At 35.8% G+C, this 15,416-nt stretch overlaps 2 protein-coding genes across 4 annotated transcripts; one reads left to right on the top strand and one right to left on the bottom strand.

Annotated features, from left to right (window-relative positions):
* The first annotated feature begins 401 nt into the window (after positions 1–401).
* Positions 402–6,230, top strand: LOC133671168 (type I inositol polyphosphate 5-phosphatase 12-like). Of its 2 annotated transcripts, XM_062091826.1 has the most exons (11): positions 402–1,428; positions 1,729–1,981; positions 2,144–2,957; positions 3,244–3,368; positions 3,538–3,622; positions 3,791–3,950; positions 4,053–4,093; positions 4,180–4,447; positions 4,655–4,778; positions 4,871–5,231; positions 5,587–6,230. In XM_062091826.1, the coding sequence occupies exons 1-11, from the start codon at positions 597–599 to the stop codon at positions 5,932–5,934; spliced, it is 3,411 nt and encodes a 1,136-aa protein (XP_061947810.1). In that variant the 5' UTR covers positions 402–596; the 3' UTR covers positions 5,935–6,230. The 2 variants fall into 2 exon arrangements, with proteins under 2 accessions (XP_061947810.1, XP_061947809.1); XM_062091825.1 differs by having other exon boundaries at positions 3,791–4,093.
* Positions 6,231–6,702: 472 nt separating this feature from the next.
* LOC133671170 (ankyrin repeat-containing protein At5g02620-like) lies at positions 6,703–11,389 on the bottom strand. 2 transcript variants are annotated; one of them, XM_062091828.1, is made up of 4 exons: positions 11,091–11,389; positions 10,022–10,997; positions 8,894–9,303; positions 6,703–8,046 (listed from the first exon to the last, which is right to left on the bottom strand). In XM_062091828.1, the coding sequence occupies exons 2-4, from the start codon at positions 10,623–10,625 to the stop codon at positions 7,189–7,191; spliced, it is 1,872 nt and encodes a 623-aa protein (XP_061947812.1). In that variant the 5' UTR covers positions 10,626–10,997; positions 11,091–11,389; the 3' UTR covers positions 6,703–7,188. The 2 variants fall into 2 exon arrangements, with proteins under 2 accessions (XP_061947812.1, XP_061947811.1); XM_062091827.1 differs by having other exon boundaries at positions 10,022–11,389.
* Positions 11,390–15,416: the final 4,027 nt, after the last annotated feature.

The raw sequence follows: 15,416 nt of genomic DNA, 5'->3' as shown, positions 1-15,416 counted from the left end.
TAGGGGTCAAGTGGGGATTTTTTTTTAAATCTAGACTGGTTCAACAAATTAACCTGAGACTCGACCAATCAACTTGTGGTTTAAATTAGTTCAAGTTGAAAAGAAATGAAAAAAATAAAAACTGAAGTGATTCAGTTAAAAATCAGAGTTGATCATGTGATAAGATAAAAACTAAATAACAAACTGTTAATTTTTTTTTATTTTAAAAATAAAAATAATCTTTAATTTTTTTTAAAAAATTAATCAACCCGGTTGATCATCTCAGTGGTCGGGTTTTATAACCACATTTAAGGATGCAATTAAGCAACTAATTAGTCTAATCTAAATATATCAATAGATACAGTCCCAGAAAAGCAACGTAACATTCCTGTCCGTCCACCCATCAGCATAATACGCCTAAGTCTTCGCTCTCTCTATTCTCTGTCTCTGCCTCCTCCTCCCCTTCCTCTTCCTCGTAAGCAACTCCAAACCAAAGTGCTCTCCTCTTTCCTTTAGAGTCATTCTTCCCTTCCTTTTCTTCTCCTTTTCACCTTTCAATCTCTCTGTTTCTCAACCTTTCCAATATATATGTGATATATCCATCTTGATGATCATCAATGGGTCAGGATAGAAATGTTGACATTTTTGAAGATGAAGATAAAGAGGCTTTAAAAGGGCTATCTCCTGTCCCTCTGCCGCCGCGAAATATCCACTCTCATAGCCAGCAGCTACGTGCAACCTCTTCAGGACCTACTACTAAAAAACACCATCCAGGTACAAGAAAGCACAGTCTTGATGACATCCCTAAACCTGCGCTTTCTGATCCTTTTTATTATGAATCTTCTTCCGACGACGATGAATTCTGCCCACGCTCCTCTTCTCCTTCTAACACCACTCGTTCTCGTGGTGGCAGTGGTGAAGATTTCTTCGTTGGTGCTGAGGATGATCAACTCATGCAATTCCAACCATTGCCTGAGTTCATTGCAAATGGTGGCGGGACTGGAATCTTTAAGTTTCCAACACGTTCAGCTGTGCACGCTGGCCGACCGCCTTGTCTAGAACTTAGGCCACATCCTTTGAGAGAAACTCAGTTGGGGAAGTTTTTAAGAAACATTGCTTGTACCGATAAGCAGTTGTGGGCTGGTCAGGAGTGTGGGGTAAGGTTTTGGAGTTTTGAGGATGTATATGAGGCTGGAAGTGGATTAGGTGGGAGAGCGAGAAGGGGTGATGAAGATGCTGCACCATTTTTTGAGTCAGGGAATACCTCACCTACAATGTGTTTAATCATTGACAGTGCAAATAGATTGGTTTGGAGCGGGCACAAAGATGGGAAGATTAGGTCCTGGAAAATGGATCAACATTTAGATGATGCTAATTCTCATTTTAAGGAAGGATTATCGTGGCAGGCTCATAAGGGTCCTGTTCTTTCTATAGTTATGAGCTCTTTTGGTAAGCTAGCTTTCATTATATTGCCTTTTTGGAAAATGATAATCACTGTTCTTATTGGGGCAAGGCATGGTATCTGAAATGTGATAAGAAAATACTAGGGCATAACACCAACTATCTGTAAATTTCATGAGCAAGAAAATCTTTTAACGGTTTAATTTCATAATCGTTGATTAATAATCGTTATTGTCAAAGAACAAGTTACCATCCTATCTGTTATACTTGCCCAAAACCTTTGATAAATTTGACATGATCTTGCTTTTCATGGCTCTAATTTTAAACTTTGTGCTTTGATACATGTAGGTGATCTGTGGTCAGGTGGTGAGAATGGTGTTGTTAGGATTTGGCCATGGGATGCCATTGAGAAATCTCTTTCTCTTTCACCAGAGGAAAAACATATGGCTGCTTTATTGGTGGAGAGGTCTTGCATTGACCTCAGGAGCCAAGTCACTGTAAATGGTGCCTGTAGCATTTCTTCTTCAGATATAAAGTGCTTGTTAGCTGACAATGTTAGAGCTAAAATTTGGTGTGCTCAGCCTCTTTCCTTCTCTCTTTGGTATTTTCTTTTCCTCCCTGAAGCTCCTAGAATGTCATGAGTTCTTTAAAAATCTTCGATAAATGTTTAGTTTTTGGGCATTGTTGGTACCACTAGGCTATGAATTGGCCATAAGTTGGTTCAAGTTACATGTGAAGCTTTATAAGATTTATGATTCTGCAGGGATGCTCGTACAAAGGAGCTTCTGAAGGTATTCAATACCGAGGGTCAAATTGAGAATCGAGCTGACCTGCCATCAGTGCAACAGCAAGATCAGCCAGTAGAAGATGAGATGAAGGTAAAATTTGTAGTCCCATCGAAAAAGGAGAAATCTGGGGGATTTCTGCAACGTTCACGTAATGCTATAATGGGAGCAGCAGATGCTGTTCGCCGAGTTGCAACCAGGGGAGCAGGAGCATTCGCAGATGATGCCAAGAGAACAGAAGCACTAGTGCTGACTATAGATGGAATGATCTGGAGTGGATGTCCTAATGGCCTTCTTGTGCAGTGGGATGGGAGTGGAAATCGTTTACTAGAATTTAATCATCATTCTTCTGCTGTCCAATGTTTTTGCACTTTTGGAACACAGATATATGTTGGCTACGCAAGCGGTGTCATACAAGTATTGGACCTGGAGGGAAAACTGATTTGTGCATGGGTTGCTTACAGTAATCCTGTGCTAAAACTGGCAGTTGGAAATGGATATGTTTTTAGCTTGGCAAATCATGGTGGCATACGTGGATGGAGCATTGCATCTCCAGGACCTATTGACAGAATAATACGATCAGAAGTAGCATCGAAAGAACTAGAGTATACAAGAAGAAACAGTTTCAGAATTTTAGTTGGTACATGGAATGTCGGTCAAGGAAGAGCATCCCAGGATGCACTTAAAGCATGGTTAGGCTCTACTGCATCAGACGTTGGCATTATTGTTATTGGGTTACAAGAAGTAGAGATGGGTGCAGGTTTTCTTGCAATGTCTGCTGCAAAAGAAACAGTAAGATCTAGTTGATCTGCTTTCATTGCAATGGATGGTCATTTGGTTTCTGTTATCAGGCTACATTAAAAGGAAAAAAACTCCCCCCCTGCATTCAACGTAGTTGAAATTCTTGATATTCAAATCCACAGCGCCGATTTTTCTAAGCTCTAGAGATGTTTATCTTGGCATCAATATTTGTGTTTATACAGCTAAACATTCACTCAAACACCTATATGTATTCTTTGTGCGTCAACTTGTCATGAAACTACATTAATTATTATCTTGTTTGCTGCTTGTTTTGTAGGTAGGACTTGAAGGGAGTGCCATTGGTCAGTGGTGGCTGGACAATATAGGAAAAGCCTTAGATGAAGGAATGGCTTTTGAACGTATGGGTTCCAGGCAGCTTGCAGGCTTGCTCATATCTCTTTGGTAAGTAACTGTGACTATAGTTTGTGTTGCCGATTTAACCTGTTATTTTCACACGAAACCTCCAGTCAGTCTTTTCTCCTTCGAAGAAGCATCTTAATCCTGTCTTCGTGTCCCAAGGGTTCATAAATTTTATAGTTTGTCGCATCTTATATTGTGAGTTCTCAATTAGGGTAAGAAAGAATCTCAGAAAACATGTTGGTGATGTTGATGCTGGGGCAGTTCCATGCGGCTTTGGACGAGCAATTGGCAATAAGGTATGAATGTCTACCTTCATGATGCTTATTTGCACATTACTGGCTATCACCTGTCACTAACAGTCTTTGCTCTATTCAACATTTAAAACCATCTTAATTGCAGTGTGCACATTTTAAAATTGTTGACTAATCTGTCTTTTTTCATAATGTTCTAATATGTCCTTGCAGGGAGGTGTAGGTTTGAGAATTAGAGTTCTCGACAGGATCATGTGCTTTGTTAACTGTCACTTGGCTGCACATTTGGAAGCAGTCAATCGGCGCAATGCTGATTTTGATCATATTTTTCGAAATATGTCCTTTGGTCGGCCATCAAACCCTGCGGCAGCTGGTATGGTGCGATTCCTGTTTTTGTGTTGCGTTCTTGCCTTCTCCACATTTTTATTTTGGCTGCTTTATGTTTCTGGCTCCCCCCTGGTCCTATCTATTGCAGCTGGTGTCTCAACTGCCAGTCACACAATTAAGGGAACAAATGTACGTTCTTATGACCTTTTTATAGTTGCTAGCAGAATCTTTATTGGGTATGACCTATGAGTTACAAGGTAGTGGTGCTTTCACAGGCTGCTAGTGCCAACACTGAAGAGCCAAAGCTTGATTTAGCTGAAGCAGATATGGTGGTATTTCTTGGTGATTTTAATTACAGGCTTTTTGGTATATCATACGATGAAGCAAGGGACCTTGTTTCACAAAGAAGTTTTGACTGGCTTCGAGAAAAGGATCAGCTCAGAGCAGAGATGCAGGCAGCGAAAGTTTTTCAAGGAATGCGTGAGGCACTCATTGTGTTCCCTCCTACTTACAAGTTTGCAAGAAACCAACCGGGTTTAGGAGGTAAAGATTCTGCAGAAATGGTAGAAGTTTTCACATCCCTTTAGTTCAGATGCTTCACATCACTGGAAATGATCTTAAGCTTGTTCAGAAAATCTTAAAAGATTTCCTTCATCGAGTTTGCCTATGAATTGTTATTCCTTTTTGTTAAGCAAAATTTTCTGTTAGTATCATTCAACCTCGACTTTTTACTATGTGTATTATCCACAGGATATGATTCTGGGGAGAAAAAGCGAATTCCAGCATGGTGTGACAGAATAATATACCGTGACAATCGATCAGCTCCAGTGTCCGAATGCAGTTTAGACTGCCCCGTGGTCTCATCAGTTATACAGTAGGTTTCACAATAGGGTGATTTTGATTCTTCCTTTTCCCCTTACAAGCAATCGTCAATTGTTTCTGATATTTGATTTTCATGGCCAAAAGGTATGGAGCTTGCATGGATGTCATAGAGAGTGATCACAAACCTGTCCGCTGCAAGTTTCATGTTCAAGTTGCCCATGTTGATAGATCAGTTAGGAGACAAGAATTTGGAGAAGTTGTCAGGTCCAATGAGAAAGTCAGGTCTATTCTTGAGCATTTGCGTTATGTACCAGAAACCACTGTCAGCACCAACATCATCCGCCTTCAAAGCCAGGACACATTCATCTTGCGAATCACCAACAAAGACGTGAAAGAAAAGGCTATATTCAGAATTGTTTGTGCAGGTGTTTGCACTGTCAACGAGGATGAAGACGAGAGTACTTATCATTCACGGGGTTCGTATGGCTTTCCAAGATGGCTCGAGGTACTTTTCTTATTTTTAAACTGGAAGATTGTAAAATTAACTGCCCGAAACCCAAGCCATACAGCAGTATCAGATCAAGCACGATCAGCAAGTTTGCTGGCAAAGTAGCAAGGACATTTCGCCTGGAAAAATATTCTTAACTTGGTCATGATCAGTTTAGTTTTTTGGAACTTCATTTCCACCTGCTTCACTATAAATCTTGAAGAGTTCGTGTTCATAATATACAATTTGTTTTAGGTTTTATCTCCCTCTTCAGCTTTTATACTGTTGTTTTCAACCATTCTCTCCATATCTGATTTCAAATGAATCTTTTCCTTTCATTCTGAAGTAGCTTCTTTCTTGTGTCTGGATATAGGTCACACCAGCAGCAGGCATAATTAAACAAGATCACTTTGTGGATATCTCAGTACATCATGAAGAGTTCCATTCCTTAGAAGAGCATTTTGATGGAATCCCACAAAACTGGTGGTGCGAAGATACACGAGACAAGGAAGCTATGTTGTCTGTGAATATCCAAGGCAGTAACGCAACAGGAATACAAAGTCACCGAATCATCGTTAGACACTGCTACTCTGCCAAGACAGTGCGTATCGACTCTATATCGAACAATTCTCGGAAAGGCCAAGGAGGCTCTGTTCACCGGTCTGACCTTAGGCAACAAAGTGGTTCCTCTGATGCTGTTGATGATTTCCGAGATTTTTGAAGCTTTAGTGAGGCCTCGTAGAATTGGACAGGAATAGATACATCACCTGGAAGCAGCACCCAGAGAGCTTAATCCGGTATCTTTTTTATGTAAATACATGGAGAGTGGTCTCCATTTCATCATGTTGAGAACAGGTTCCGTTTGTTTATGGTGATTTGCATATGCTGATGTCAGGTGGAAATTCTTTACCTCATTCATTTTCGAAGAACAGAAAAACACAAGCACTGTAATCGAAGCAAATTGCACTAAATGGTCTTTTCTACGATTGCAGTAAAAATGTTGATATTCAAATGCCAGTTTTCTTCGTGTAAGATTGGAACTATTTTGCATTTTGTTTTCACCTGTTGTAGCATTAACAGGGAGCTGAATTAGAATCATTTCCCTCTCTTGCGTTAATAGTTAGTTTGTAAATCCTGCCATGCCATTGTTGAATCTTTTTAATTTCTGAATTTACTTGACAGACTAAGCACTAGTTGACTAGTTTGACATTGTGATAGTTTTTGTGGTTATAATTAAAAAAAAATACATTTACAAAAAAAGATTACAAATTATAACATTTTTGTAACCAAAGTTTTAAAAGAGTTTTATGTGAAATTATAAAAATTGTGGTATATGTTAATCAACCTAACATTTTCAAACCTAACATTTTCAAATCAATAGTGGGAGCAAAACACAATTTCAACCATGCTATGCCACAGCCAAATGAACCCTAAAAACCTAAGCACAAATTTTTTTTCCAGCTAACATTGGATTCAAGCAAAACAGGGATGGTAAATTACTTCCATGTGGTAAGCTTTTCTCCATTAATTAGAGGGATCCTGTTATCACTACATTTTATACATAGTATGCATATAATTCAAGCAGACCCTTGTACAGTTTCAGTCATTGACACCTTTTTACCTGCTTTGAGCTTCGATTGAATCTGTAGTGAGTCATCAGGTTCAAATTCATACTAGATTTGAGCTCATCCAATAGGAAACCACAGAGCAACCAGCAGGAGAAGGAAACCAAAACCCTGTCAAGGAAGCTTTCTCAGAAGTTCATGTACAGCCAAAATGAGGAGATCAATGGCTTCCTTCAATTGCTGAACCTGAGTATTCCATTCATCCCCTAGTATTATTAAGTAAATCCACATCTTGGCTCCACTTCTGAAATTATATGCTATAATCACCAGAGTATGAGCATAGCTATTTCATATATAGAGTGAAAAATAGGTCATAGAATCCCGCTTCACTTCTCCAAATTCTAAATTCTTCAGAGTGCATACATCCTCCTATATTCGCTGTTCAAAATCTCTTGATCTGATTCCACAGACATAGAATAAGAACCAGGCCGAGTTTCCCTCCTTATATTCCGTAACTTCGATTCTTCCATCTGATGTAAAACGACACAGTAGCACATGGAGCCGATTGTAGCAAGCATGATTAAGCCACCAATGACTGTTGCATAGATAGCAAGCCACCTGGAATTCTTACCCACCACCACATAAGTAAGAGAAATAAAGGCTGCTGAAATGAAGAGGCAAGCAAGCCACATGAGTTTGTTAATAACAAACACAAGCTGCTTCTTTGCCTTTTGTTCAATCACAACAATAGATGTTTGGACTACAACGACAGCCAGAGAGATGAATAATGCCAGGCTGTCAAATACAAAGAAGACTAAGAAAGCAGGATTTCTTGCTACATGGGCTTGCCCAATTGCAGCTCCTTCGATCTTCTCCTCAACATACTGGCCAGGCACAGTGAAAATGGCTGCAAAAGCAACTGTTGCAATGAGAACTGCAACAATAGTCGCATTGTTTATAGCATTGTTGAGGCCGCTAATGTGGAGCTTCTTCAGCTTCTTGGCGATTTTCTGCACTCTGACGCCAGTTTGACGGGTCTGTTGGAGCTGCGACTGGACATCATGTTTTATGTCACTGACAGTCTGCTTTAGTTGCTTTGCGGGATTTGGGGGCTTTCCACAGTCTTTGGAATTGTTAGCCCCTGCTTTCTTTAAAATGGAGACAAGCTCTTGAATTCCAAGTTTTTCTGCAATGTCAAGTGGGGTCTCTCCAGCTTTGTTAATGGCATTGATGTTAACACCCTCAACCGATAACAGACAATGCACATTCTGCAATTAAATGAAGAATCTCAATAAAGGTTGCCAAAAACATATAACTTTTTGACTATTGGGGGAAAAAAAACTAAAAGGGCATATAAAGAGAAACATGATGTTATCTGGTTACAACATATATAAGATCTCAATAATGCCATCATAAATAGTTTATTTTGTCAAATCATATTTCAGAGATACTCCACCCAAAATTATGTATTATTTTCATTACAAGTCTCTTTTGAGATTACTTTCATCATCAATCAATCAAATTTTCAAAATTTGTACGAAACATTTCTTTCAACAGGGGTATAACATATTACAAGGTATCTCCTTAAAATCTGTTCATTGTATCACACAATAATGCCTGAGGTTTTCACTGAAAGTCTAGATTTCAAAATAGGAAACTGCAAATGATAGCCAACTCCATAAGCTATTGCCAGGCAATCAGTTTATTTTTTTTTACATTATTATGCAAATCATTTCCGACATTGTTTGAGAAATAGGGTGTTGAATAAAACAAACAGAAGTTACTAATAATGCATTTTATCATTTCTCAAAGTTGTTTGAATTTAACAGACACAAGCAATAAGGTTTAGGAAGGGATCAGATTGTTAATAGTAGGTCACTTGCTGAGCAACTAGAGTCATAATCGTTACAAATTCTACTGAAGGTTTTTTCATGTTACCTATAGAAAACTTTAAGTTGTAAGGATCACCGGAGTTCATATATATATATATATATCACTATTGAATGCGTATGATGGAGCATAATTTATCACAGAACAAATCCTGCAGTGCTGTAGTCTCTAAGACATATAGCTAGCTAAAAAGAAAGGGTGAAAGATAAAGAAATGACAAAGCACCTGAGTACGGCCTTTCATAACTGCAATATGCAATGCTGTGTTTCCCTTGTTGTCTTTCACATGCATAACAGTGCGGTCAGGTTTTAGCAATTCTAGCACAATTTCCTCATTTTGCCCTTTCACAGCCATGTGCAATGCAGTTTGTCCTTTTTTATCTGCTCTAAAACCAGTGCTCGGATCCTTACTTAGGAGGGACCTCACAATTTCCAAGTGCCCCATCCTTGCAGCTGAATGGAGGACAGTCTTACCATTATTCCGGGCAATCTTAACAAGATTTACATCTGTTTCTAAAAGAAGATTGACCACATCAATGTGCCCTTGAGTCGCAGCTGTGTGTAGAGCAGTTGTACAGGATAAATCTGTTGTCATGACCAAGTTGGGGAATACACGCAAAAGTTCTGTCAAGACATCTGCAAGGTTTTAAAAAAATCAGAAGTGACAACCTAAGAGTTTTTCAAGTAGCAGAAAAATTTATCTTGCAACGCAGATCTCAACACAGCCTCTAGTATCAAGACCAGATAGAAAAGGTTTTCAGTGGCTTCATAGCCAAAGTAACAATGCTAGAAATTCTCCGAAAGATTCTAAGCAGAAAGAGCACGATAGAAATGCATGAACACAATACTATTTAAATACAGAAAACTAAAAATATCTGGAGAAGAGAAGTCCTGAAACTACTTTGAGTTCTAATTTCATGCTCATCACAAAAAAAAGAAGAAAAAAAAGATATATATGAAAATTTCATGCTCATCACTCGAAAATCTAGAAATTCATGCATGCTTGGGTTCAAACATCCATATTCGAGGCTTTGAACCTCAAACAGGCTAACCAGAATCCTTGTAGCTCATATATATGAAAAACACCTGACGTGTCTCATGAAATTGGGGGATTTTATCATCTTCTAGACATGATTTGCATAAAAGTTAAATGAGGTCTTTCTTCTCTTATCAGTAGATGAAAAAATTTGATAGCAGGAAATGAGAGTAATTCATAGGAAAAATGATACATGGGGATAATGAAGCCATTTTGTCAGCTCAAACGAGTTAATGACCGTTATTCAAAAAACATACTACCAAATAATTTTAATGGAGAACGGAAGTTCAAAAATGCAAAATCAGAATGATTTCTCACCAAGATGACCCTGCTTTGCAGCCACGTGGAATGGATCATACCCATTCCTAGCTGCAACAGATGCAGTCTCCAGGTCCATATATTCCAGCATTTTAGCAACAACCCCAGCATGCCCATTCTCTGCTGCTGCATAAAGAGGAGTTTCTCCGTCTTGATTCTGCGTTGCCAACAGAACCTTCAAGTCATTACCATCAGAATTCTGAAGAATCTCTCTAACTCTACTCAAATTCCCCGTACGTGCTGCCAAATGAATTTGTGAGTCTCCTCGCTTTCCAGGTGAATCTTTAGGCTTTTTCCTCTCACCACCACCAATAAAACTAAGTTGTCTCTCCATCACCACACGAAAGCTCTTCTGTTTCTCCAGAAATCCACGAAAACCCTTCTCTCCTCCACGAAAACTAGGGTGTTTTTCCATCACCCTATGAGAAATTGACCCATTTTGTGTCACACCATGGAAACTCGAGTGTTTTTCCATCACCTTCGGTTTATTTGGTATTCCTTGAAAACTCACTTGCTTTTCATACACTTTCTGTTTGTTTGTTATTCCATGAAAACTCTGCTGCTTTTCCATTGTTCTTCCATTGAAACTGCTTTGTCTCTCCATTGTCACACACAGTAGTATCTCACACTATTATCAATCAATCTCAAAACCAATCCCCTGCTCCTAACTGAAACCTTGATTCCTTGATTTGAAACCCAGAAATTACTTTCTTTTCTCCATGATCATACACAAATTAAAGAAACTTCCCTTATAATACTCTAAATCTTGATTCTATGGATTGTAAAGCCAATAACTCATTCTCATTTCACCAGGATCAAACATGAATTTCAAACAAATCTCACTCAATCTTATCCTTAAAAGTCTCTATATGCACTTGAAAACCCAATTTTCAAAACTTACAAGAAACAATCACCAACTTTTTGAAGATGATATAGCCTTGAACTTTGATAAGCCAAACTGAACAGCATCCATCCACTGTAGATTTCCAAAAACACTTTCTTTCTCACTTGTCAAGATGATAATCATTCAAACACAGAACACCTAGAAAGTGAAATGAAATTTGAATACCTGATGTGAGAAAAGAAATCCCGAAAACTGAAACTTTCAACTTCCTCAAGATAAAATATGAAAAAAACAGTAAGTGATCTCCAAGAAAGCTAAAAAAATCTAACTTGTTTTGATAACCAGAAACTGAAAGTGACAAAATATCATCAGCAAGAAGCTTTTGTCACGTTTTTTCTTCTCTCCAAGTGAACTACTGAAAAATGCTATCCTTTTGGCTTCAGCGATTTACCAGTTCTGTATTTATACCTGTGACTGTCAAAGAGATCCTTAACTGTATCCGAGCGAGAGAGAGAGAGAGATACGCCATAACCACTGTTAGTATTTATACTTGTCAACTATATCCTTGATTGTATTCTACTTTTTTTTTTACAGGATAAAAAACATGTTAATGTGCATCACCAATCTAGTGTTAGTACAAAAGTACTTATCGATCCATTTATTCACTTCCAATAATTTACCAAATTTATTTTCTAAAAAAATGTAGTCATCAATATCAATAAATATTCATTGAACAACAATATTTTGTGGCCACTCAGACAATTACTCAGCCGCCATTGTTGTCTACTTCATAAACATACAAAAACTTATAAATGATGGGGGCACCTTTCGACCCACAATGTGGAGAGAAAAAGAAAAGTAATGAAAACTTTTTTTATAAAAAGTATTACTAGCAAATGGCAAACTGACAAATTGATGAACAAATTAAATTAAATTAAATAAAAAAACCTAAAAGAAAGACAAGAAAATGAAAGTGTGTGATTCTGCACGTTCTTGCCCTATCTATCCTCTCCACCGGCCATTTTAGCTCATGTTTTGTGCCTCACAATTAACCGCCTCTATCTTGTCTTTTAGCAGCGTTGGATTAATGTTACGCTGTTCAAACTATATATATTTTAAAAATTTTATTATTTTTTTATTAAAAATTGTTATTTTATATTTTTATATCATTTTAAAAATAATATTTAAAATAAAATAAAAAAAAATTATTTCAATATTTTTATAAATAAAAAATATGTTGAACTGGAACCGCTACCACAATTCCAAACAAGTCTTAAATATAAAAAACACATATAATAAAAACAAAATAAATATGAGAAGACAAAAATATAAAAGTAAATGTATTTCTACGATAATTTTGAAGTGAATTTCTGTACTTATAAAATAATAGGTACTGAAAATACATGTATTTAGAGATGATATTTATTATTTTTTATTTCTAAAATATCATTGAAAAAAACTTTTAATTCCAAAATTGTTTAAGTAAGACATGTAGAGAAAAAAATGGTTATTATCATAATTTCAAAACTCAACCTGAGAGTTGATTCGAGACGAAGCTCGGGTCACTGGTCAAGATCCAGGTCAAGAGTTGAGTTGACCCGAGTCAATGTAAAAATAAAAGTAGTTATTATCATAGTTTTAAAACCCAAGTTGAAGGTTAGCTCGAGGCAAGGCCTGGGTCACGAGTGGGGTTGACCATTGACTTGGGGCAACATATTAATAAAAATGATTATTATCATAATTTAAAACCGACTCGAGGTTGACCCGATGTAAGGCCCAATTTATATGTCATTATGGTCAACCTGGGTTAACCCAAGTCAACATAAAATAAAAGTAATTATTATCATAATTTTAAAACTTGATTTGGAGGTTAACTTAGGGCAAGACTTAAGACATGGATCGAGAAGGTCAACTCAGGTTGACTTAGGTCAATGTAAGGATAAAATTTATTGTTATTATAGTTTTAAAACTCAACTTGGGGGTCAATCGGGGCAAAGTATAGGTCATAGGTCAGAAGGGTTAACATGGGTAAATCGAGTTAATATATGAATAAAAGTGGTTGTTATCATGGTTTTAAAACTTAATCTGAGAGTTGATTAGAGACAAGGTTCAGGTTACAATTTGAGAGTGTCAACTTTGCTTGCCCAATTCTTTTTTTTTTTTAAAGAATCATTTCTTTTGACCCTTTTTTTCTTCAAAAATATCAATGCGTTTTTTATTTGTCTTTTATCCTGAGTTGACTTAGGTTTTTGATTGGGTCAAGTTCAGTTAATCATTCATTTATTTTTTAAACTCAGACCAGTTCAAATCCTAGATCAACCTGTCACATTAATCTTGATTTTATAACCATGGTTATTATAATATTATTAATTTCAACACTCAATATTAACTAAAGTAAATAAAATATCTCATTATTTTTTAAAATATATAAGCCTAACAATAATATATATTAAGGATAAAATAGAATTTTTTATATTATATTTTATCTTGTTCATTTTAACTAAATATAATATAAAAATAATTACTTTATCTTGTGTATTATTACCAAATATAATTTTGTTTCTATTTTATTTTCTATCCTGTCTTTTTTATCTTTATTTTCTCTATCTCTTGAGCTAATAATTTAAGAGTATAAATGATACATCAAATTATGTGAGGGTGCTAATGATTAAGAATATATACTTATTTTCTAGATTTTCAGGGCTTAAATTTAAGAATCAATATCGGATTAGTGTAGGTATTTGATGTTAAAGAGAATTTAGTCTCAATTAATACATAAAATATCCAAGAACACCCATTATTTTAAATAAAAAGATTGTGATAAACTTAAGTGAATGCCTTTTAATTTGTTGTTTTGCAATAACAATACAATCTTTTGACATGGGGTATTGTGCTTTTTAACCATGCATTTGCTCAACCTTGAATGCTTTTTTTTTTTTTTAATTCCTTTCCCAATCCTAGTTGAGGATTTCCCACCATTATATTAATTAACTATGTACCTTAATTAATTTCAACAAGAGAATCTCATGTTATAAAACAGCAACAACAGTAGACATATGCACATGACTTAAAGGGAATCCATCCACATCCCAGGCACATTTTATATAATAATAATAATAATAATAATAATAATAATAATAATAATAATTTTGAAGAAAAATCAAGAGAATCCAATTGGGGCAAGGGATGAAAGGAGGAGAAATTGGAGTACGTAATGTTAATTACGTAATGTAAATTTAGGCAGGTTTGGTGTATGGTCCCGCCAGCAACATTTGGAGGCATGTCCCACTAGGGCCACTACTGGTAGTCTGTCCTTAAATCGTGGACTAGTCAAAGCTGGCAAGCTGTCCATATAATTTGACCTTTTTCAATTTCGAACCAAACCGCATCTCATCTCATCTCATCTATAATAGAATGAACACCTTATCTCAAATTAATTAAAATAATTTTAAGTTTAATATTACCTCGTACCAATTTTAATAACAGTACCACATCTAACTAATTAAAGCTGTTTTTGTTACGTGCATAGGTTTGGTATAAGGTTTTTCACCTCCCTTTAAGTTCATAAATCTGAGCATTACGATTAATATTAAAAAAAAAAATTATTTTAAATACACTACGCTGGATTATGCTCTTAAAATCATTTGTGAAAAATAATAATTTCAATTGATATATAATTTGATTTAATTGAAAGCTATAATAAACCCGACCATCAAGCTAAATCATTAAAAACAATGATAAAAATCCTTACAGCCATTTTATAGTTTCTTCAATTTCCTTCCCTTTTCACCATCGGTTGAATGCTTTTGCACTTTATGGCAAATTTTCTTTTCCCTCTATGCTTTTGGATATATTTTTTATTTGATTAATATAAATATTTGAGTTAACTTACGTGTATTTTGATTAATTTTATAAACTTTAAAGTTAATAATTATATAAATTTATAATAACTCTAAAATTTATGAGACTCGAATTAATAATTTTTAAAAATTAAATTTATAACCTAATCAATTAAATTACACATCATATATTTTGATGTCATTGGATACTTGCTGGTAATTAAGGTCCACCCCTTTATTTTTTAATCTATTTTTCTTTCTTAGGTTTGCAATTAAGATAACAGTATAGTACAAATGATGAAATAGTAATATTCAATATAATACCAAGTGTGCTTAATTACATGTGTCTAAATGTTGTTTAAGAGATGGTGACTTGTGCTGATTAAGACCTTAACTAGAATTTAGTTAGTGGACTCTAATCTCTTTGAAAATGAACCCATTTTTTTTGACTGGTGTGCCGAGAGGTGCTAAAATAATATATTTCATCTTTGAAATCAAATGATTAACGACAGCCTAACTAGTGCTAATTACCAGCTAATTACGATCTCCAATTTAATAACGAGTTGAATTATAATATAATAATCGATTGGATGCATTTTAAACTTGCTACCTAAATTTGACCACAACCACAACTTTTTAATTGCATCATGAAAAAGAACAAGAAAATGTGAAAGCAAATTCGAAAACATTTTCAATTTTTGACCAAAAGTTT

This window comes from Populus nigra, chromosome 13 (assembly GCF_951802175.1).
Source record: "Populus nigra chromosome 13, ddPopNigr1.1, whole genome shotgun sequence".
Taxonomy (NCBI): Eukaryota; Viridiplantae; Streptophyta; class Magnoliopsida; order Malpighiales; family Salicaceae; genus Populus; species Populus nigra.
Note: the sequence above shows the minus strand (reverse complement) of the source record. Positions and strands in the feature narration are given on the sequence as shown.

Bases quoted from the DNA above. Each gene is read 5' to 3' on its own strand.
- LOC133671170 (XM_062091827.1), bottom strand. From the start codon at position 10,625: ATGGAGAGACAAAGCAGTTTCAATGGAAGAACAATGGAAAAGCAGCAG. The intron at 9,304-10,021 runs GTGAGAAATCAT...AAAACCTTGCAG, and splicing joins TGCAAAGCAGGGTCATCTTG to ATGTCTTGACAGAACTTTTG. The intron at 8,047-8,893 runs GTGCTTTGTCAT...ATTTAATTGCAG, and splicing joins TTATGAAAGGCCGTACTCAG to AATGTGCATTGTCTGTTATC.
- LOC133671168 (XM_062091825.1), top strand. From the start codon at position 597: ATGGGTCAGGATAGAAATGTTGACATTTTTGAAGATGAAGATAAAGAG. The intron at 1,982-2,143 runs GTATTTTCTTTT...ATGATTCTGCAG, and splicing joins CCTCTTTCCTTCTCTCTTTG to GGATGCTCGTACAAAGGAGC. The intron at 4,094-4,179 runs GTACGTTCTTAT...GTGCTTTCACAG, and splicing joins ACACAATTAAGGGAACAAAT to GCTGCTAGTGCCAACACTGA.